The 21,797-nt window shown below is 32.9% G+C and overlaps 2 protein-coding genes across 3 annotated transcripts in view; both read right to left on the reverse strand.

Moving 5' to 3' along the window:
* Positions 1 to 11,138, reverse strand: part of LOC134707875 (failed axon connections homolog) — a 36,410-nt gene extending 25,272 nt beyond the window's left edge. Inside the window, exons 1-3 of one of the 2 annotated variants that reach the window (XM_063567981.1) lie at positions 10,871 to 11,100; positions 6,685 to 6,808; positions 4,163 to 4,362 (exon numbers count right to left, since the gene is read on the reverse strand). In XM_063567981.1, coding sequence (XP_063424051.1) covers positions 4,163 to 4,362; positions 6,685 to 6,808; positions 10,871 to 10,977 — 431 coding nt within the window. In that variant the 5' untranslated portion in view covers positions 10,978 to 11,100. Of the gene's footprint in view, positions 1 to 4,162; positions 4,363 to 6,684; positions 6,809 to 10,870 lie in introns of both variants that reach the window. The other variant, XM_063567982.1, reaches the window with a different exon arrangement.
* A 1,889-nt stretch (positions 11,139 to 13,027) lies between these two features.
* Positions 13,028 to 17,825, reverse strand: LOC134707876 (failed axon connections homolog). The gene is made up of 6 exons (XM_063567983.1): positions 17,559 to 17,825; positions 16,658 to 16,781; positions 15,478 to 15,674; positions 14,792 to 14,988; positions 14,214 to 14,330; positions 13,028 to 13,161 (listed from the first exon to the last, which is right to left on the reverse strand). Exons 1-6 carry the CDS (start codon positions 17,675 to 17,677, stop codon positions 13,058 to 13,060), a joined length of 858 nt encoding a protein of 285 aa, XP_063424053.1. The 5' UTR covers positions 17,678 to 17,825; the 3' UTR covers positions 13,028 to 13,057.
* Positions 17,826 to 21,797: the final 3,972 nt, after the last annotated feature.

The following is a 21,797-nucleotide window of genomic DNA, read 5'->3' on the forward strand; positions in this document are numbered from 1 at the left end:
TCTTTGAATACTGTGTGTTTGTATGCTCAATTTTTGAGCAGGTCTTTTAAATCAGTGCATTCTATTAAAAATTATATTAATGGAGTAAGATTATTGCATTTATACAATGATTTGGAGTTTCCTTATCTACAAAGTTTTTCATTAAAACTTACTTTGAAAGGTTTACAGAGATTAAATCCTCATTTACCAAGGAAAGCGCTTCCTATAACTCCTTTGATTTTAAAACAGATTTATGAGTTTATGGATTTGAATGATCCCAAAGATAAGACTTTCTGGAGTTTGTTTTTGTTAGCCTTTTTTATGATGAGTAGAAAATCTAATCTTGTTCCTAATTCAGAAAAGGAATTTGATGAAAATAAGCAATTATGTAGAGGGGACATTATTATTGAAAATGATGTTTTAATTATTATTTTGAAATGGTCCAAAACAATTCAGTTTGGACAAAGAAAGTTGAGAATTCCAATTTCTAGTATTCATGGGAGTATTTTATGTCCAGTTAATGCATACAAGAATATGATCGAAGCTATTCCAGCTGTTAAAAAGGATCCTGCCTTTTGTAAAGTTAAAAAGGGACGCATCCTACCCATTATTTATAAAGAGTATCAAAATAAGCTTAGATATTTAATACAAAAAACAGGTCGTAACTCTTTGTTTTACTCTACTCATAGTTTTAGAAGAGGGGGTGCATCTTTAGCTTTTGATGCTGATGTTTCTACTGAACTAATTCAACTTCATGGAGATTGGCATAGTGATGCTTATAAAAATTATTTAGAATTTACTTTGGAACAAAAACTACAAGTTTCACAAATGATGTCAAAGAGTGTTTCCTTGTTAGGTTACTAATTTAAACTGTTTCTTTGCAGAACCAGGAACTTTTCTAATAGTGTCAGACTCAATTGCAAAATATGTGAAGCTTGAGAATGCTGATGTGTTTGCGTTTCGGGGGGCTTCCATAGGAGAAATAACCTATCAGCTTAACAAGAACAAGGGGAGTATTTATGAAGGTTATAAATGTTTAATAATTCATTGTGGTACCAATGATATTCATATTTTATCTATTGATCAGTTTAAGTCTGCTTATTGTAATTTGATTTCAACTGCTAAGTTGTTGTTTCCTTCTATGGTTATTGCTATGTCTGGTATTCTTCCTCGTCCTGTAGATTTTGAGGAAACAGGTCAAAAAATTAAGGCAGTTAATATGGCTTTGTTAAATTTATGTTTGAGTTATAATGTAGAGTTCATTCATTCATATAGATATTTTTTGAAATGTGGAAAGCCAAAGGTGGAGTTATTTGCATATAAAGATGGTGGTTTGCACCTGAATTGTGAAGGTACAAGGCAGTTAGGGGTATATTTTAAAAGACGGGTTGCTCATCTGATTTAGATATGGTAACTTGTCATTTGAGATGATTTTCTCAGATGGAGTTAAAGGATTAGTAGTGGTTGAATTTTATGTTTCTGCCATACTTCCTTTTGTTTCTTTTAGTTTATGGTTGATATTATTTCTTCCATACTAAAATTTGGATATTTTGTATTTTATTTTCCTTAATATGTAGGGGTTGTATTTGTTTGTTGGGTTATGATGTAGTAATGTTTATTTATATATTATGTACTAATAATTTTTATTTTATATTGCAGGTAAGGGACTCTTTTCAGTGAGTATTGTTCGCACTGTGGGGTGATGTTTCTTTTCATATGAGATATGGTTTCTTGTATGGAGAAAAGTTTATGTTCAGGGTTGATATTGTTTCTTCCTTGCTTGCTTTATTTATTTAGTTTGTGCTGGATATTATTTCTTGCATGCTAGATTAACAAGCTTAAATTGTGTATTGTTTATATGTTAGTTTAAATTAATTTGCTTAATTCTTTGTGCAACACAGTTGTTTGTTTATTTTTTGGCGGCCGTTGGCTTGGCGGCTAGCTCATGTGTTTATTCGACTGGTTGGACTAATATATTGATCATTTCTAATGGCTAGACGCTATATTTAACATTAACTTTACTTGTTATATGTGACTGTCAGTGGTATAGTCGAGTGTTTGTCCTGTGCTGTGAAATATATTTATTTGTCTTGTGTATATATATATTGTGCCGTAATAAAATTGAGTAACTTTGAGTTCTTTTGTGAGAAGCCTGGTAATTGTGTAATTTTTGATTTTATAAAAATGGATAATTACCACGTGAATCACTGTTTACATTTACTCGGAAGAAATTGTTCCGAGTATTCTTTATTTTGATTGGTTAATTTGTTACCTGGATACAGGACGCTCTTATATATTTCTTTGTTTCGGGATTCGCGGTACATTTGAAAATTTTCATTGAAATTATTTACCCACCCACCCGCCGCATACAACTGTGTTAGTTATTAATTTTATTGTATTTTATGTGCTTATATATAAGATGTGCTTATGTATACTGTGGCTAGCTCATGTGTTTATTCGACTGTTTGGACTAATATATTGAACATTTCTAATGGCTAGACGCTATATTTAACATTAACTTTACTTGTTATATGTGACTGTCAGTGGTATAGTCGAGTGTTTGTCCTGTGCTGTGAAATATATTTATTTGTCTTGTGTATATATATATTGTGCCGTAATAAAATTGAGTAACTTTGAGTTCTTTTGTGAGAAGCCTGGTAATTATGATAGGACATTCAGTATAATAAATTTAACAACACATAGCTGAGAGGGTGATAGAGCAGTTTCGAACCCCATGTTTTCTCGGAGTAACAATCTGCTCTATCACCCTCTCAGCTATGTGTTATTTATATATTGACATAGACAAAAGTATTTAAAATATGAAATATAAATCATAAATTGAACAAAATTGAGAATGGAAATGGGGCGTGTGTCAAAAAGACAACAACCCTACCAAAGATAAAACAATAGCCGAAGGCTACCAATGGGTCTTCAATACAGTGAGAAAATCCCGCACCCGGAGGCGTCCTTCAACTGGCCCCTAAAAAAGGTATACTAGTTCAATGAGAATGGACATCATTATATGAAACTCCAAAATATACACAAGACACTTAAATTAAAAATCGTACAAGACTAACAAAGGCCAGGGGCTCCTGACTTAGGACAGGCACAACAATGCAGAAGGGTTTTACGTGGTTTTTATTTTTAGATCTCAACCCCACATGGGAGTACACTAGCCAATGTAGAAAAACAAACGCACAACAATATGTACAGTAAAACTCAGTTCAAAAAAGGTCCAAGTCCGATGTCTGAATAGGTAACAAAAAGAAACTAAACAAAATGACAATGATACATTAATGAACAAAGGACTACTAGCAGTTACTGACATGCCAGCTCCATACATTAATTAAACTTGAATGTGTATTTTCGTATTCAACAATGGAAACTCTCCGACATTGTGTACTACCTAAAAAGCAACCACTATAATAAGAAGTGATGATTTCAACCATGTTGAAACATTTGCAGCTGTTTTTCTTGCTTCTCATTTTTGCCAAAAAACATTTCTCTCCAATTTTTTTTAGTTGGACAACGGACGATAATATAAGCTAAATTGACCCTTTAAACCAAGTGAGCTTAAAGTGATCTAAAATGAGTGAATAAATTGTTAATTGAAAATAGGAATTAGGTGAATGGCAAATAGCGAAAACTTCTCACACGTTACAATTCATAATTCCAAAGCTGCTAACCAAATATGAGAATACTCTGTTCAGTAGAACATGTGAAAATATGTGTTGGACTAACAGACAAAGTGATTGCATTGTTACACACTCTTCCAGAGAGTCATCGTATGATTAGTGTATACTAGTATCTATATCAGGACTTGGAATAGGGGGGGGGATAAAAAAAAATGTGGTCGCGTCGTTTTTAGAATATACAAAAGAAATTGAATGCACAAGGCTACATGAGAACGCATTCACAAATGGGTGAATACTACTCTTCTTGAAATTTTTTAAACATGTGTATTATCAAGCAAGCTACTAGGGAGCTCCAAGTTGATTTTTATGGGGAGCCGGAGTGTGGTAGCTACGATGAAATTTGAAAAAAAAGGTGTTTCGAGTTATAAAAAAGGCAGGATGAGAGTTGCTGACCCTTTGCAAAAAAGTGAAGACACAATGACAATTTCTGTAAAAATAAGTCAGGATAAACAAATAAAAAAGACAGGATATAAATATAATTGACATACCAGTATGTGTTTTCTTCTACCATTTTCTGGAAAGCTCTTGCTATTCCTCTTTCCTTTGCTGTGAAGTCTTTATTCAGATCGATTCCTAGTTTATCATTTAAATATTCTATACAAAATTCAGAATCTGCAATTTCCTCTCCATTATATTCAATCCATGGGACTTTTCCTTTTTTGCTGGGAGTATAGAAACTGTGTACATTCTAAAAATAAATACCCAGTGGATATGAGGTATTAAAAAACTCGTAAAAGATACCAGGCTTATAATTGTGTACGCCAGGCGCGCGGTTTCGTTTACAAAAGGCCAATTACTGACTCGAATACAAAGAGATAAAAGGTCAAATAAAGAACGAAATCGAAGAGCATTAAGGACCCCAAATTTTGAAAAGTTAATATATATTCTGGGTAACAAATTCTTAGTATGTTGAACGATTCAACCCTGTCCCAAGTCAGGAGCCTCTAGCTTTCGTTAGTCTTGTTAAATTTTTTTTTATATGCTACCTTTATATGTTGTGTACCTCCGGGTACGAGATATTCGGGCTGCATTGAAGACCCAATGGTGGCCTTCGGCTGTTATCTGCTCTTTGGTCGATTGTTGTCTATTTGACATATTCCCCGTTTCCATTCTTAATTGTATATCATTGATAACCGCTGTCAACACAGAAGTGCTGATTGCTGGACTGATTACACCTCGGGGTGTAAACTGTCAGCAGACTTACAAGTGTGTATACCATAGAATTGTTTAATGATTTCCCAATGTAGTTTTTATCTTGCTTTTTCCTAAATATATAATAAAATATATATAATAAAAGGTATGGGTCACTGGACTTTTTTTCATGCTACAGGTTGTGCCAAATTGTCCGATTTTGTATAAATTATGTATGGAAAATCCAATTTTGTGTGATGAAAAGAAAACTACACCATAGGACATGAGATGATATCTCTTATAACATCCTTCAGATAAACATGATAAATAAAAGAAAAATCGTGTTACCGGAATTTTTTCTTGCTAAATATTAAACCAGATGCTCCGCAGGGCGTAGCTTTATACGACCGCAGAGGTTGAACCCTGAACGGTTGGGCCAAGTATGGACACAACATTCAAGCTGGATTCAGCTCTTAATTTGGATTGTGATTAAATACTTGACACAGCATAGGTTTCTGACACAGAATGAATGTGTTCTAATGAACTTCTCTTAGAGCAATTCACTATGCTGTTGAATATTAATCCTCTCAAAAAAATGTTAAAAGAAATTTTCTTTTTATTTATGAAATTTCAAATGAGAAAAATTGAACCCAATTTATTTAATCACATCCCCCTTTCCCTTATTCCAAAACTAATCTCAATTCAAATTTCTAATGGAGTTTTCAACAATAACTACTCATTTGAATACATTCCAAAATATTAAGATGTAAAAAAACTGCTTGTTATCACTGAATGGTAAAGATTATTTTAATTTATCAGTTGGTAGTAAAAAGTGAATATACATTGTATATTGTATATAACAAAGATTTTAGTTGATTCTGGACAAAGAAAAATAACTCCAATTAAAAAATTTTCTTGCTATTGCACAATATTGTGCAATTGGATATTTCTTGCTAACTATTCAGGACAAAGAAAGATAACTCTAATTAAAAGAAATTGCTATTTCACAATATTGTGAAATTAGATATTTCTTGCCATTGCGCAATACTGTGCAATTGAAAAGACTTGCTATTGCACAATACTTAATATAATAATTTTTGATCCTGATTTGGACCAACTTGAAAACTGGGTCCATAATCAAAAATCTAGGTAAATGTTTGGATTCAGCATATCAAAGAACCCCAAGATTTCAATTTTTGTTAAAATCAAACTAAGTTTAATTTTGGACCCTTTGGACTTTAATGTAGACTAATTTGAAAACAGGACCAAAAATGAAGAATCTACATACACAGTTAGATTTGGCATATCAAAGAACCCCATTTATTCAATTTTTGATGAAATCAAACAAAGTTGAATAATTGGGGTTCTTTGATATGCCGAATCTAACTGTGTATGTAGATTCTTAACTTTTGGTCCCGTTTTCAAATTGGTCTACATTAAGGTCCAAAGGGTTCAAAATTAAACTTAGTTTGATTTTGACAAAAATTGAAATCTTGGGGTTCTTTGATATGCTGAATCTAAAAATGTACTTAGATTCTTGATTATGGACCCAGTTTTCAAGTTGGTCCAAATCGGGGTCAATTAATACATGTTGTCCTGTGAATAACCCGAAAATGTTGAGCAGTTGGCAAGTTTTTCCATTTTTACAATTGAGTTTTCGCTTTTTGGAGGTGTTGAATCTAAATGTGTAGAATGCAAATCAGAATAATAAAACCGATTTGGACCAACTTGAAAACTGGGCCAATAATCAAGAATCTTAGTACATTTTTAGATTCAGCATATCAAAGAACCCAACCGAGTCATTTATTAAGAAGTTTAAAAGTTTAAAAGCTCCTGATTATTACACAGATTTAACATAATTTATATAAATTGTACCTACTTCATAAGGAATGTTTGCCATGCGCAGATAAGTTTCTAATTTAATAGCATACGGTGTCAAACTGGGTGCATATTGCCCTCGTCCAATCTGATGAAGTATTACTGTATCGGGTTGGTAATTCTTCCTAAAAAAAGAATGCATGTTGTTAATGCGTGTTTGCATCTTTTTTTAAAGTAAGATATAGAGTTGCCTTAATATCGTAGCAGCTACAAAGGGCTAAGTAGATATTTGACTAGTGACCGTTTAGATAGCCTAGCTGCTATCTAGATCTAGTAGTGGACTAGCTTCACGTTCTGACAGTAGTAAAAAAAATCTACGATATTGAACGCAACCCAGGTTAACTAAAACTGTCAACATATAATTATGTTAAAATTAAACTAGAGGCTCTAAAGAGCATGTGTCGCTCACCCTGGTCTATGACGGACACAGATAGATTCATGACAAAATTTTGTTTGTAGATCTTACTTTACTGAACATTCTTGCTACTGACAATTTTCTCTGTCTATAATAAACTTGGCACTTTAAAAACTGAGAAAAGTGTATGGTAAAAATTTACAAAAATTTACCAAATTAATGAAAAATTTGGGGGGGGGGGGGGGGGCAGCAACCCAACAACCAGTTGTCCAAATAGATAGATATTGACTTGTCCCTGTCAGATTTGCTCTAAATGCTTTGGTTTCAGAGTTACCCCTATGTTCTTTATTTAGCCATGGCGGCCATCTTGGTTGGCTGGCCAGGTCAACGGACACATGTATTTAAACTACATACCCTTATGATGATTGCGGACAACTTTTGTTAAATTATGCTAAGTAGTTTCAGAGGAGAAGATTTTTGTAAAAGATTACAAAAATTTACGAAAAAATGGAAAACAATACTATAAAGGGCAATTACTCCTCAAGGGGTTAATTGACCATTTTGGTCATGTTGGCTTATTTGTAGATCTTACTTTGCTGAAAATTATTTCTGTTTACAGTTTATCTCTATCTATAATAATATTAAAGATAACAAGCAACCAGATGCTTCGCAGGGCGTAGCTTTATACGACCGCAGAGGTTGAACCCTGAACGGTTGGAGAAAGTATGGACACAACATTCAAGCTGGATTCAGCTCTAAATTTGGATTGTGATTAAATAGTTGACACAGCATAGGTTTCTGACACAGAATGAATGTGTTCTAATGAACTTAAAATTTTTGTTTTCTCTTAGAGCAATTCACTATGCTGTTCAATATTAATCCTCTCAAAAAAAAGTGTGAAGAAATTTTCTTTTTATTTATGAAATTTCAAATGAGAAAAATTGAACCCAATTTTTTAATCACATCCCCCTTTCCCTTATTCCAAAACTAATCTCAATTAAAATATTCTAAAGGAGTTTGCAACAATAACTACTCATTTAAATACATCATAAAATATTAAGATGTAAAAAAACTGCTTGTTATCACTGAATGGTAAAGATTATTTAAATTTATCAGTTGGTAGTAAAAAGTGAATATACATTGTATATTGTATATAACAAAGATTTAAGTTGATTCTGGACAAAGAAAGATAACTCCAATTAAAAAAAATTCTTGCAATAAGATATTTCTTGCTTACTATTTTGGACAAAGAAAGATAACTCTAATTAAAAAAAATATTTGCTATTTCACAATATTGTGAAATTAGATATTTCTTGTCATTGCACAATACTGTGCAATTGAAAAGACTTGCTATTGCACAATACTTAATATAATAATTTTAGATCCTGATTTGGACCAACTTGAAAACCAGGCCCATAATCAAAAATCTAAGTACATGTTTAGATTCAGCATATCAAAGAGGCCCAAGAATTTAATTTTTGTTAAAATCAAACTTAGTTTAATTTTGGACCCTTTGGACCTTAATGTAGGCCAATTTGAAAACGGGACCAAAAATGAAGAATCTACATACACAGTTAGATTTGGCATATCAAAGAACCCCATTTATTCAATTTTTGTTGAAATCAAAAAAGTTTAATTTTGGACCCAGATTTGGACCAACCTGAAAACTGGGCCAATAATCAAGAATCTAAGTACATTTTTAGATTCAACATATCAAAAAACCCAACCAATTCATTTTTTGTCAAAATCAAACTAAGTTTAATTTTGGACCCTTTGGACCTTAATGTAGACCAATTTGAAAACATGACCAAAAGTTAAGAATCTACATACACAGTTAGATTCGGCATATCAAAGAACCCCAATTATTCAATTTTGATGAAATCAAACAAAGTTTAATTTTGGACCCTTTGGGCCCCTTATTCCTAAACTGTTGGGACCAAAACTCCCAAAATCAATACCAACCTTCCTTTTATGGTCATTAACCTTGTGTTTAAATTTCATAGATTTCTATTTACTTATACTAACGTTATGGTGCGAAAACCAAGAAAAATGCTTAATTGGGTCCCTTTTTGGCCCCTAATTCCTAAACTGTTGGGACCTAAACTCCCAAAATCAATACTAATCTTCCTTTTGTGGTCATAAACATTATGTTTAAATTTCATTGATTTCTATTTACTTAAACTAAAGTTATTGTGCGAAAACCAAGAATAATGCTTATTTGGGCCCTTTTTTGGCCCCTTATTCCTAAACTGTTGAAACCAAAACTCCCAAAATCAATACCAACCTTCCTTTCCTTGTGTTAAAATTTCATAGATTTCTATTCATTTTTACTAAAGTTAGAGTGCGAAAACTAAAAGTATTCGGACGACGACGACGACGACGACGACAACGACGACGCCAACGTGATAGCAATATACGACGAAATTTTTTTCAAAAATTTGCGGTCGTATAAAAACGGCAAAATTTCCTTAAAACTTCCAATTTAGGGGCAGCAACCCAACAACGGGTTCTCTCATTCATCTGAAAAATTTCAGAGCAGACAGAGCAGATAGATCTTGACCTGATAAACAAATTTACCCCATGTCAGATCTGCTCTAAATGCTTTGGTTTCAGAGTTATGAGCCAAAATCTATAGGTTACCCCATTTATTTATATTTAGCCATGGCGGCCATCTTGGTTGGCTGGCCAGGTCAACGGACACATGTATTTTAACTACATACCCTAATGATGATTGTGGACAAGTTTGGTTAAATTTGCCTCAGTAGTTTCAGAGAAGATTTTTGTAAAAGATTACAAAAATTTACGAAAAATGGTTAAAAAATGACTATAAAGGGCAATAACTCCTTAAGGGGTCAATTGATCTTTTTGATCGTGTCGACTTATTAGTAGATCTTACTTTACTGAACATAATTACTGTTCACAGTTTACCTCCATCTATAACAATATTCAAGATAATAACCAAAAATGGCAAAATTTCCTTAAAATTACCAATTTAGGGGCAGCAACCCAACAACGGGTTCTCCGATTCATCTGAAAATTTCAGAGCAGATAGATCTTGACCTGATAAACAATATTACTACCAGTCAGATTTGCTATAAATGCTTTGGTTTTAGAGATATAAGCAAAAATCTACATTTTACCCCTATTTTCAATTTTTAGCCATGGCGGCTATCTTCGTTGTTTGGCTGGGTCACCGGACACATTTTTAGTCTAGATACCCCGATGATGGTTGTTGCCAAATTTGGTTAAATTATGCTCAGTAGTTTCAGAGGAGATTTTTGTAAAAGATAACGACGGTGGACGACGACGACGACGACGGACGACGCCGGACGCAGATGGATGATGAGAAAAGCTCACTTGACCCAGGAGCAGGTGAGCTAAAAAAAGTGTTGGTTTCGAAATCAAAATATATGACTTCGATCATCACATTATAAAGTATATGGAGTTCCTTCATATGTTCATACTTATAAATTAAAATAATAAATTGCATTGTGTTTTTCTGGTTTACATGAACATTGATACTGATAAAAATACATTTCGGAAGTGCTGAAGTTTGTTTTTATGATTGTTTGAATACAACTTAAGATTGCTAAATAAATTACTATTAATATGTTATGTTTTATGTTTTATATAAACCGCACATGATTAATATACTATGTAAACGTTCGAACCACTTAAAATATTTGTTTCCACTTCAGAAACATCCCGTATATATATATAAACTTGCTATGAATAATATCTGTCTTGATCATGTTGGTGTTCAGTAAATAACGCGCCAAAAAAGATAAACTTTTAGAGCTGATGAAATTATGTGAATAAGAATCTAACTTACTTGGGAGGTTTGCTTATTATTTTTTTCCAGGCGAAATAAAGCACTGCCGACGATACCAGGAACGTTCCAGCTGCTTTTGACCAAAACAATACATTCTCGTTCTCCATGTTTTTAATATGTCTGTTATACTAGCATCTGCGTACACAACTTTGCACACAGATAGAGTTCATAAAAGTGTGTTTTTTAAATGTCTATAGGTAAACAAGTTATTTTTAGATTATGAATTATAATTCAATCATCTTCAACTATTATAATTGATACTGGTTTAGCGTGCGGATGGTGGTTAGTCTAAGAAACCCAAGTTATATTTTATAAATGTCTATAGGTAAACAAATTATTTTTAGATTATGAATTATAATTCAATCATCTTCAACTATTATATAAATTGATACTGGTTTAGCGAGGGTTTAGCGTGCGGATGGTGGTTAGTCTAAGAAACCCAAGTTATATCCCTTACTTAATTCGTGCTTCAAAGAACAAGGTGCAATAACAAATTCGTCTAGATTTGAGTTAACAATGAAAAAATATTTAAATTAAAAAGGGTGAAAATTGTAGACTTTTTGGATTCTACGATCTCGCTATGTAATAGCCGTTGCAAAAACTGTCAAATTTATTTTTTCAACACCTTTGGGTATGAATAAAACTGCAAAACACATGTCGGCCGCAGTTTGGTTTGGAGAGCAAAGCGATATTTCTAAAAAGAAATTGAAAACAGCTTGACAGGCATTCGTTAAGTTGTTGAAAAAGTTATAGAAAATAGGACGCAAATAGAGTTAATTTTGGACAGATTGAGGAAAACACAATACATGAAAATTCATGATCATCAAGGAACTGCAGGAAACCATTCTAGACCTGAAATGCCTTAGCATGAAAAATAACTTGGTTTTCAACGGTCTAACTTGTCATCCATGTGAGGACTATGAGGCAAAGAGGAAATGTACACAGATTCGGCAGAAATGGAGCACACCCAATTGTTGTCAGATCAGTCTGAAGAAAATAATTGGAACATGTTCTAACCCGAGCATATCAACTTAAAAATAGTATCAACGAGCAATTCCCTCCAGAGATAGAAATAAGGCGTCGCAAACTATTTCCCAATCTTTAAAAAATATAAAAGTTGAGACAAATAAGGCTTAGCGAGATTTGTTCGTGACAAATTAGCTAGATGTATAGATAATAGGAACGAAAGATACCAAAGGGACAGTCATCTTGGATCGAGAAAAAAAGACAACGCCTGGCTAAAAATGAAAGAAGACAAACAGACAAACAATAGAATTCATGACACAACATAGAAAACTAAAGAATAATCAACACGAACCCAACTAAAACCTAGGGGTGATCTCAGGTGCTCCGAAAGGGTAAGCAGATCCTGCTCCACATGTTGCACCCGTCGTATTGCTTATGTTAAAACAAATCAGGTTCAGGGAGGGTTGAGATTTCAAAAAAAAAAATGTCTAACCCCGCCGCATTTTTGCGCCTGTCCATTTTCATGAGCCTCTAGCCTTTGTTAATCTTGCATGAGTTTTAATGTTAGTTTCTTGTGTATATTTAGCAGTTTAGTATGACGTCCATTATCACTAAGCTAAAAATACATTTTTGTTTTGGGGCCAGCTGAAGGAAGCTGAATTGAAGACTTCGGCTATTGTCTGCTCTTTGGTCGGTTGTTTTCTCTTTGACATATTCCCCATTTCCATTCTTAATGTTATACATCAACGGTTAGTTGTACAGCCCAAATCTTCGCTAGCCAAGGATTATAACCCACTCCCCTCCTATCCACTACTGTCTTATCACAAATTGATACATTTTAAGATGGTTTAACAAATAATCAATATGAACCCGATGCAGGATTTTAAGCAAATAAGTCCTATTCGAAATTTTATTATGTCATAGTGACATGGTCATCCCTACGAATATTGATTTCTTTGCCTGAAATGTCAAGATAATATAATTTTATTCATTTTTAGATAATAATGAAATAATTTTAAAAGGACGATTTTTTTTTCAATATCAAGGATTAGCTTTAATGTGCCTTTCCAACCTTTTTCTTTATGATATTAACCTAATCAATCCACTTCAGGTAACAACAACAAGATCATAGTATTAAATATGAAAGCAAGAATGATGTACCCACGTTTTAACACAATGCAATACATGTATGTACAAATTAGCTCATGACAAAACCAATAATCATTTCGTCGCCTCTTTTGTACCCCCATGCGTAATACATTCGTTCCAGTCAGGCCAGAACGTCTCCTTCATCCTTTCACAATAATCACATAAGTTTTTGTACTCTGAAAATAAACAATAGGTTTCTAAATAATTTCATAAATATAAGAAGATGTGGTATGAGTGCCAATGAGACAACTCTCCATTCAAGTCACAATACATAAAAGAAATTTAATCAAAAAGGTCTAAGTACGGTCTTCAACAAGGAGCCTTGATTCATACCGAGCAGCAAGCTATAAAAGGCCCCAAAATGACTAATGTAAAACAGGCTGTGTAAAACCATTTAAACAGAAAAGCAACGAGATCAAAATCTGTATGAAAAAAGAGTACGAACAACACTTATAAACCACATCAACAAACGACAACTACTGAGCATCAAAAGTTTTCCTATGGTTATCAATGTACTTTATTGACATTATTTATATGTCGGCAATTGTATTTGTGTATTTGGGGGAACATGCAAATTTTGATAAAGAATAAGTAAACGGTTTTTCAATTTTTTCATATTGTTCATTTATATTAAAAAAGTGAAGAAGAAAAAAAATGGATTTTTTTCTGAATGAAAATTTTAGTTGGAAGCTTTTTGACAGTCATGGTAGTGTCGATATATTTACGACAGTATGCATAGTTAGATCCTAAATAGAGAATCAAAAGGGGTATATGCTACAAAACTTTAAGGTATAATTACTAGGAAGTTTGAAATAAAGAAAAAGTCATCAATCATTCATGACATTATTTGCCAATCTCAAATACAGACAGAGTTATCGTCCTTTCCTCCTCAATTGAGGAGGAAAGGACTTTTACTCTGTCTGTATGGGAGATTGATTATTTGCTGTAATACGATACGTTATCCGAACGGACTAGAATCCATTTTAAAGTCATACTACTGAAATTTACAATCAACTGGGAGATCAAATATAAGAATAAAAGTATTCAAAAATTAAAGATGAAAAAACATACGTGCTGGTATGAATATGTCGTACATTCAAATAAAAATAAAAGTGTTTTAAGTGCATCAATAAAATCATATACTTTTTAGGTTTTATTGAATTGAAAATTTTCATTCGGAAGTCGCACATACAAGAATTATCATGACATTTAGAAATATGATACATACTTTTGATTGTTGATTCTACTTGAGTTCCGAACGATTGCCAGTAAGCATTACTAATCAGACCAAATACACTACAGTCTGCTTGGCATGGCTTGTCTCCTAGGAGGAATTTTTTGTTACCTAAAACAGAAGTTCATGTAAATTTGAAATAAAATTACAAGCTCCAATTTCTACATTACAATGTAATTTTAAAGGGTGAAGAAAGACACCAAGGGGAAATGCAAACTAATCAGTTAAAAATAATCTGAAAATATCATGGCAAACATACAAAGTACATATAAAAGTGACACTGTAAGAATACTGGATCTGATTTTGTAGTAGTCAGCATTGTGTATCAGTTTCAAAACATTTTGTTGAGCCAACTTAAGTTTGAGGGGGAAAATGCAGCAATTTTTCCATTTGTGAAGGGGCAAAACTCTAGAATATCATAAAAATGAAAATAACACCTAAAAATGGTCCTGAATATAACAGCCAAATTCATTTACATTGTAAGATCAATTTTGTCTGAGGGAGCTGAAATCTAAGTTTCCTAATCACGTGAGCAATGCTATAAATAAATAACACTTTGAATAACACTTTACCTAAGAAATTAGATAAAGCCTTGAAATCAAGCTCCATAATATGGTACACCTCATTTGGAGTATGTCGTCCCATTCCATGGGCATACGCCATTTTCTTCATTTGTCGTCTGATAAAATAACCAGTTAATGTTGGAATTTTCATGACTTTACAAGATGTCCAGTCTTCATCATATACCCATCTATCTAGTACGCATGCCCTGTAATGAATGTAAGAATGCATAGTCAAAAGACGGGTATTTTTATGCCGATCAATTCTAAAACCATTACCAAAGAAGAAAAGACAAAAGGAAATTATCAAAGTAATTCATTATCAAGTAAATAATTAATATCTATAGAAAAAGTATTACTCAAACAACAGTATTTTGGAACCTTTTAAAAAAAAAACATTAAATAATCAACAAAGGGATGATGGTGACTTTCATCATTTCCTGAGGTTCGACAGAGGGTTATCTAACAAACATCCAAACATACCATCCACACTCATCTGTGTCCACACTTGTTTTTTTATCTTACAAATATCTTATGAACTTTTTCGGGGACAAGGCGATTTCTCAAGTCATTGAGTACAAAAATACTGGTCATTTTCTATTTTAAAAGTACTATGTTATTTTATTCTGACATACATTTTGTACATGTACGTATATATGTCACAAAACATATAATTTATTATTGAATAATTGACATACCAGTATGTGTTTTCTTCTAACATTTTCTGAAAAGCTCTTGCTATACCCCTTTCCTTTGCTGGAAAGTCTTTATCCAGATCGATTCCTAGTTTATTATTTAAATATTCTATACAAAATTCAGAATCTGCAATTTCCTCTCCATTGTATTCAATACATGGCCATTTTCCTTTTTTGCTGGGAGTGAAACCGTGTTCATTCTGAAACAAGCGACAGTATATATGAAATATAAAAAGATACTTTTACTTAAACAAAAAATACTCGCTCATGTATTCACTATAGACATATGATATATTAAAGTGAGTGTAGTATTAATTGTGTTGGTGTTTTTTCTCTCCGTGTAAATTGAGTTTGACTCAATAGCAAACGGTTAGTGCCTTGCGACTGAGTCTACATAAGGCACTAATATACATAAATCAAGTGGTCAAGATGCCAATTTGCTTTTCAAATCTCGTCCAGTATCGTCAAAGAAAAAAATCAAACTTTACCAAACGGGATATTACTACTAGTATTCAAACGGTAAAGCTTTCGTGTAGTGTACCTATTAGCTCATGTATATTTTAATATGACCAGCTACCTATCAAAAAATGAATATGAAATACTGCGTTTCTGAATTTGACAATATCGTCAGATTTAAAGAAATATCACTTTTTCTTTGTTTGATTTTGTTCTAAAAATGTTAATAAAAGAGAAGATTATTTTTGTTTACCATATGATATAGATCAAGTATGTGTTCCATATATTCCCCAGACTGATAAGTAAGACTCTCGATTAATAATTATAGATTATCGTTGATCATCTCAACGAGATTGATTTTCTCGCTTGTGAAAGTGAATAAAGCAATCGAGTTGAGATGACCAATGATAATCTGTTTATCGCTATTTTACCTATGACGACGTTGTCAATTTCATGTCAATTTCGTTAGCAACGCCACGTGGCCTCCTTAGTTTCTAGCGATAATTTTTCCATCTCAAGCGAGGAGCATGATATGAAAATTATCACAAAAAAAAGATCAAAAGAAAAATGCACAAAAGAGCGATAAACAGATTATCATTGGTCATCTCAACTCGATTGAATTTCTCGCTTTCGCCGTGACTGGCTGAAGCGAGAAAATCAATCTCGTTGAGATAACCAACGATAATCTATAACACATTTGTATCTTTAAAATAACAGATATACCTACTTTATATGGAATCTTTGCCATACGGAGGTAAGTTTCTACTTTAATAGCATATGGTGTCATACTTGGTGCATATGGACCTCGTTCAAACTGATGAAGTATAACTGTATCTCGAGGATGATTCTTCCTAAAGTTGAAAAAAGAACAAATTGCGTACTATGTAGGAAGTTGAATCGGCTCTTCAACCGGCATGTATCAAGATTTGAAGCAGACTTAATTTTTTAACCATCTGTATCCCACATCTTCACATTTATTCATTCATAAACACTATACATCCCCATATGATTCCATATACTAAAAATAATTCACAAGAAAAGCGTGGCATACCCCTCAAGTGATTTATCATATTATAGAAATCACCACGATAAAACCGTTTATTAATGTTTACGTTTTTTATTCTCTTTTCTGTTAATGAGATCAACTCCTCGTATGTATATATCATAATAAATGTGTTATTGTTAAAATTATACATTTATATATACATCTTGATGCCCTTGATGCTCAGACTGACAGTATATATATATATATATATATACGAGTCTAAATTGAAAACTACGTTCAAACCTATGACTGCGTTGGATAAAAACCGCAATTTTTATACGTGTGCATGTCAAACAAATTTCGTTGTAGAAGGGTCTAAAAACAGCACAAACAACATTTTCCAAAAGACCAAAAGAGTGAAAAAGTATATTTAAACAAAACGCATTTGACTAACAGGTCGAACAACTGATGTTCTTTAACCCTGCTGACTGCCATTGGCGATTGCCAAATAAAATTGATCACAGGTTGTAACAAAATGGATCTTATTATAAATTTAATAATATATATATATACCATGTATAATGTACAAACACGATTACATTAAATGTAGTGCTGATGAAATAATCTAATGAATGTGACTTACTTGGGAGCTTTGCCTCTTATTTTTTTCCATGCGACATAAAGCACAACAGACGAAATCAGTACCGTTCCACTTGCTTTTGCTAAAAATAATACTTCGTCGCTGTCCATCATTTTGTCCATGTTTCTGTCTTACACTATTGATCATCAATTTGTGTACACAACTTTTGCACACAGTTGTAGTACGTAAAAGTGTGCATTTAAATGTATAGTTACCTTAACCTATTTTGTGTTTTTAGATGATAAATAATTCATATATTTCCGAAATTTGAACAGGTATCACATAAAATCGTACAGAAATTGGCGTTGCGTTCGAGTGGGTTTATACCGAAATAACAAGTCAGAGTTATTTCTCTTTCTTCTTACTTCAAACAAATAATGCAGTCGGTCAACATAACGGAGGGAAAACGGACAAACTAAATAATCCAGACAATAGATAGGCAAAATTTAATAACGTTAAGCACAAGTAAATTGATATTTGTCAACACTAGATTGTAAAGTGCAAGTTTTGTAGTCAAAATCATGGCTTCGATGGTTGATGGTTGATGGTGATGCTATTTTTTTCTTTCTTTCTCAAAACGCAATTCAATGCAGCTAGACTTGCTATTTATAGTTACATGTTCTGGAGTAGACATTATTCAGTAGTAAAACTTGTGTGTTGTTGCAGAACAATACAACATGTTGAATCTGTTTAAATACCGGTATTTTAAATTTAATCTTTTAACAACAACAGCAACCCTTCGCCCTCAACCACAATTCTCTTTTTTATATATATTTTGAAAAACGTGTTGGAGTACGTAAAAGTGTGCATTTAAATGTATAGTTAACTTAACCTATTTGTGTTTTTAGATGATGAATAATTCATATATTTCCGACTTTAAATTTGAACAGGTATCACATTAAATTGTACAATTGAAAAGTACAAGTTTTGTAGTCAAAATCATGGCTTCGATGGTTGATGGTTGATGGTGATGCTATTTTTCTTTCTTTCTCAAAACGCAATTCAATGCAGCTAGACTTGCCATCAATAGTTACATGTCTTATTCTGGAGTAGACATTATTCAGTAGTAAAACTTGTTTTTTTGTTTCAGAACAATACAACATGTTGAATCTGTTTAAATACCGGTATTTTAAATGTATTCTTTTAACAACAACAGCAACCCTTCATCCTCAACCATAATTCTCTTTTTTATATATATTTTCAAAAATGTGTTTATTCCCATATTGGCCTATAATAATTTATTTAAAATTGAGAATGGAAATGGGGAAGGTGTCAAAGAGACAACAACCAGACCAAATAAAAAACAACAGCAGAAGGTCACCAACAGGTCTTCAATGTAGCGAGAAATTCCCGCACCCGGAGGCGTCCTTCAGCTGGCCCTTAAACAAATATATACTAGTCCAGTGATAATGAACGCCATACTAATATATACAAATTATACACAAGAAACTAAAATTAAAATAATACAAGACTAACAAAGACCAGAGGCTCCTGACTTGGGACAGGCGCAAAAATGAGGCGGGGTTAAACATGTTTGTGAGATCTCAACCCCCCCCCCCCCCCCCCCCCCTATACCTCTAACCAATGTAGAAAAGTAAATAGTACCAACTTCGTAATTGACCCTGCAATTAAGGTATCAATGTATACGGGTTGTAAGCCTCAGGAGGGACAAATATTTTTATTGACATCGAAGAGATAGCGGGAAATAGCTAATTTATTTGTTCTTATTGTGTGAAATCACAAATCTTAAAGTTTAAAAAATCTTGTAATTTTTTAATTTTTTTGAACTCTAAACTGTTTAAACATGAATTTGATATGTTTCGTTAAAATAATAGGTAGCAAGATCCTTTCAGTTCATTTTGTTCGTTTTTGGTATAATTACATTTAAACGTGTATGCCCCATTTATAATGCCCCATTTATGGACATAATGTTTTCTGGTCCGTCCGTTCATTCGATCGTTCGTCTGTCTGTCAGGATAACTTTTTTTGGTCAAGGTATTTTTTTAAGAAGTTAAAGTCCAATCAATATGATATGCATAATCTTTCTAATTTCAATGCCACATTAGATTTGTTACCATAACTTTACGGTCCACTGAACATAGAAAATGATAGTGTTAGTGGGTCATCCATGTACTATGGACACATTCTACAATTACGTTAACCCTTTCAGATATAATGCTTTCTCTTCTGGTTGTAGATATAAGTATCGCAAAAATAATTCATATTTCGGTCATCCATTTTAAAGTTTGGAATGATTGATTAATTGCATTCAGTTACAAATATTTTAAAGATTATGTATGGGAAATTAAATCAATGTTTTATGCAACAGTGATACATAGTTGTTAACGATTTCGTCCTGTGGTCTCTGTTGGATAGTTGTCTTATTGAACATCTAATGAAACATCCTTTTCTGAATTGTTCTATCTTTGGACGGGACAAAATGGCATTGTTTTTCTTCTATTGATATAGTAATCGTGTTCTTTGGAATCCATTGGAATCAGTCCCATACCCCCCCCCCCCCCCCAAAAAAAAAATGCAAACCTTAATTACATTATAAACCTTTATTACCCCAGTGTAAAAAATATAATTTAAAGCGACCAAACTACCTAAAACATTGTTATTCTAACAATTGAAAAGGGAAAAGTTTTTAAATAGTGCCTGTTTAAACACTTACATTTTTACACAGAACCATCCTGAATGAAAACACAGTGTTCTTATTAAAAGAAATAACCGAGTTGACATACTCCATCGACACTATCTCAAAGCCAGTCAGAGAATAAACATTTGTGTTACACATCATTTGTTTATAAACACTTGATTTATTCGGTGTCAATGACTTTCCACAACTTCTCGAATTAGTTAAGAAAATCACAGTATTCACATTAAAAGATACAAACACTGATCCAAAAAGATCACATAGTAAACAACCAGACCATCAAGAAAGAAATAATGATTTAGAAATCAACATAAAAAAATCTTCCACTAGGGTTAACAGAAACTGTATCTAAAAATGAGAGTAGCAACTCTTTTAATACTGAGTAAAATGCCAAAAGCAATTTCAGAGGATAAATCTTACGAGAATATACCACAATTTCATATTAGTATACTGTAATAATTAAAACTGATACATGTAGTTGTGTTGAGTCTTCTCATCCTACAGATGTGAGAGACCTTAGAACAAAAATGAAGCTACATGAAGGTAAAAATTATTCTTAAAAAAAAACCTGACTGAAATCAGAAAAAAAACCCAGAACAATTTCTTTCTACGGAACCAGTTTAATCATATCCATTCAGCATAGGCATGGAGTGTTAGACATTTATAACATGAGCAACACAACGGGTGCTACATGTGGAACAGGATCTGGATCTGCCTACTCTTCCTGAAATCACCCGTAGTGTTTGATGGTGTTCGTGTTGCTTAGTCTTTAGTTTTATGTGTTTTGACTTGTGTACTATTATTTGTCTCTTTCTTTTGTAGCCATGGCGTTGTCAGTTCAGTTTATTTTCGATCTATGTGTTTAAATGTCCCTCTGGTATATTTTGCCCCTCTTTTAGAACACTACAGGAATGAAATATAGTTAATAATATGTTCGTTGATGTGGTTTATAAGTGTTTCTCGTTTTATGTATATATATAATCCGTTGGTTTCCTGATGGCGTGGTTTTACACTGTCGTTTTGGGGGGCTTTTATAGATTGCTGTTTGGTGTGAGCCAAGGCTCCGTGTCGAAGGCCGTACTTTGACGTATAATGGTTTACGTTTTACTAATTGTGACTTTGATCGAGAGTTGTCTCATTGGTACTTATACCACATCTTAATTGTATCTTTAAAACTTTTAAAGTTAAAATCATAAAAAGCACAATAAGTGCTTTAATTCGGAAAAGTTGAGAACAAAGTGTTAATTATGGAATATATTTAAAGTATCTAAAAGACCGATTTGTTCTATTTTTTACAAACTGTATCGTGAATACAATGAACGGAGGAACAAACATATCGCCAATACAAAAACTATCTTTGGCAAGCCAATAGGAAAATTTCCGCGCACACAACTCATAGATATAGGAAGATGTGGTGTGAGTGCCAATGAGACAACTCTCCATCCAAATAACAATTTAAAAATTAAACCATTATAGGTTAAAGTACGGCCTCAACACGTTTACTGAGACCTTACAAACGATAAAGGAATCCCAATAGTAAAACGGTTCTACAATTGACTCATCCTCGTAGTTGAAGTTCTCAAACC

This window comes from Mytilus trossulus, chromosome 2, assembly GCF_036588685.1.
Source record: "Mytilus trossulus isolate FHL-02 chromosome 2, PNRI_Mtr1.1.1.hap1, whole genome shotgun sequence".
NCBI lineage: Eukaryota > Metazoa > Mollusca > Bivalvia > Mytilida > Mytilidae > Mytilus > Mytilus trossulus.